General features: G+C 48.3%; 1 protein-coding gene across 1 annotated transcript in view; it reads right to left on the minus strand.

Moving 5' to 3' along the window:
* Positions 1-1,201: 1,201 nt before the first annotated feature.
* Positions 1,202-1,915, minus strand: part of HES1 (hes family bHLH transcription factor 1) — a 2,679-nt gene continuing 1,965 nt past the window's right edge. The window contains exon 5 of the mRNA XM_011961214.1: positions 1,202-1,905. Coding sequence (XP_011816604.1) covers positions 1,577-1,905 — 329 coding nt within the window. The 3' untranslated portion in view covers positions 1,202-1,576. The remainder of the gene's footprint in view (positions 1,906-1,915) is intronic.

Raw genomic sequence — 1,915 nt, forward strand, 5'->3', positions numbered from 1 at the left:
TTGGCTTTATCTTTGTTAGTAAAGCTTCAAAGATTGATCTCTCCCGCCTCATCCTTCTCCTCCCAGAAGCCGGTCTAAGAAAAGGGGGGGTGAGAGGAGGCTGGCGGGAGGGGCCAGGGCGGGGAGGAGGACCGGCTGGCGGTGGGGGAGGAGGGCGCGCCCGCCAGACCCACAGCGCGGCTGAGGTGTCTGGTCTCGCAGGGCTCGTGGTTTTCATTTCCCCAACACCTGGATGCAGTCAAACACCTGGCCAAATCTGACAAAATCTGACAAGCCTTTGTGATGGGATTTGGAAGAAATTCCCTGCAGATCCTGGCACAGTTTAAAGCTGTCCGCTTTGAGTTAGGACTTGTTAAGGAGGGTTATGTGAGCTGAAACCCGAGACAACCCTTTCGCTTCTATCTGAAGCCCACATCTCGCCTGGAAATGGGGCATGACCAAGCGAAGGGGTCGCTTGCTGTTTGTATTAAAAGGGGAAGATGGCCTGTGTGCCTGCCAGCACAGCTCCCACATGCTTTCTCTATTAGAGCCAAGCACAGAAACTTATCAAAAACACATGTCTGGTGTTAATCATCTGGGCTCAGCCTCCGCTTGGGAGTCTAACTAACTGTCCCTTGGCAGAAGGAATCTGTTGACCTTTTCAGCTTGCTTGAAGAGGGTGCAGAGAGGCATTTCAAACTTTTGGGTGCTAGGGAAAGTCTTATTTGAACCAAAGGATTGGCTAATTAATGAAGACCCCAACTCTTGAATGAGGCGCAGCAGTTGGAAGTGTTTTTGCTTTGGATGTCGTCGGTGAGCTACCCTAGGAGAGGAGAGCTGCAGGAACCACCCTTAACGTGCAATGGGCAATAGGTTTGGATCCACTGACTTGGTGAATTTAGTCCTGTTCAGTCTTCCTCAGGAGGAGGTAGAAGAACGAGGGCTACAGACTTACCCGACTGCAACTTAAAAACAGTTTTTTGGAAATCCTTTAAGAGACTGACCACAAGTTTATCAGGGAAGCCTTACCAGATGGCTGCTTGTAAAGTAAATGGAATTTAGTCTTTTTAGTTCACAGAGGATTGGTGAAAGGTTTGATGGATTTTTAAAAATGTTATTTTAACAACAAAAGAGTCAGTTCTTGAATTGACCAATTACATGTAATTCAAATTCTACCAAGAGCCTTTTTACATATCCTGGAAGAATCAGTTCTAAGACATAAAAGCCTTTACTTTTTTCTTTTATTATATTTTCTCAAATAAACTTCCCCAAAGGAAGATATTTTAAGAGCATTTTCAAACATCTTTGGCATCACATAAAAAAGAAATCTCGTGTAAAAAACGAAATGTCATCTGAGCTTTTATACAAAGGCGCAATCCAATATGAACATATAAAATATATACAAATATAGTGCATGGTCAGTCACTTAATACAGCTCTCTCTACAAAAAGTAACTTTTTAGAAATTAAAAAAAAACACAAAGTAACCACTTAATCAAAAAAGTCCTTTTCTCTCCCAGTATTCAAGTTCCTGTTTACAGTCCAGAGGGAAGAGAGGTCGCTTGGGGAGTTTAGGAGGAGGGGTGGCCTAAGCCCCCTCAGTTCCGCCACGGCCTCCACATGGAGTCCGCCGTAAGCGAGGGGCCGCTGGAAGGTGACACTGCGTTGGGGCCCACGGAGGTGCCGCTGTTGCTGGTGTAGACCGGGATGACAGGGCCGCTGTGCGCGAAGGCCCCGTTGGGAATGAGGAAGGCAAACTGGCCATCGGGAGCCGGGACCACCTGGAAGCCTCCGAACACCTTAGCTGCCTCTCCAGCCTGGCTGCCCAGCTTGCAGGGTGCGCCACATGGAGTCCGCCGTAAGCGAGGGGCCGCTGGAAGGTGACACTGCGTTGGGGCCCACGGAGGTGCCGCTGTTGCTGGTGTAGACCGGGATGA

The sequence above is a fragment of the Colobus angolensis genome, unplaced genomic scaffold (assembly GCF_000951035.1).
Source record: "Colobus angolensis palliatus isolate OR3802 unplaced genomic scaffold, Cang.pa_1.0 Scaffold54, whole genome shotgun sequence".
Taxonomy (NCBI): Eukaryota; Metazoa; Chordata; class Mammalia; order Primates; family Cercopithecidae; genus Colobus; species Colobus angolensis.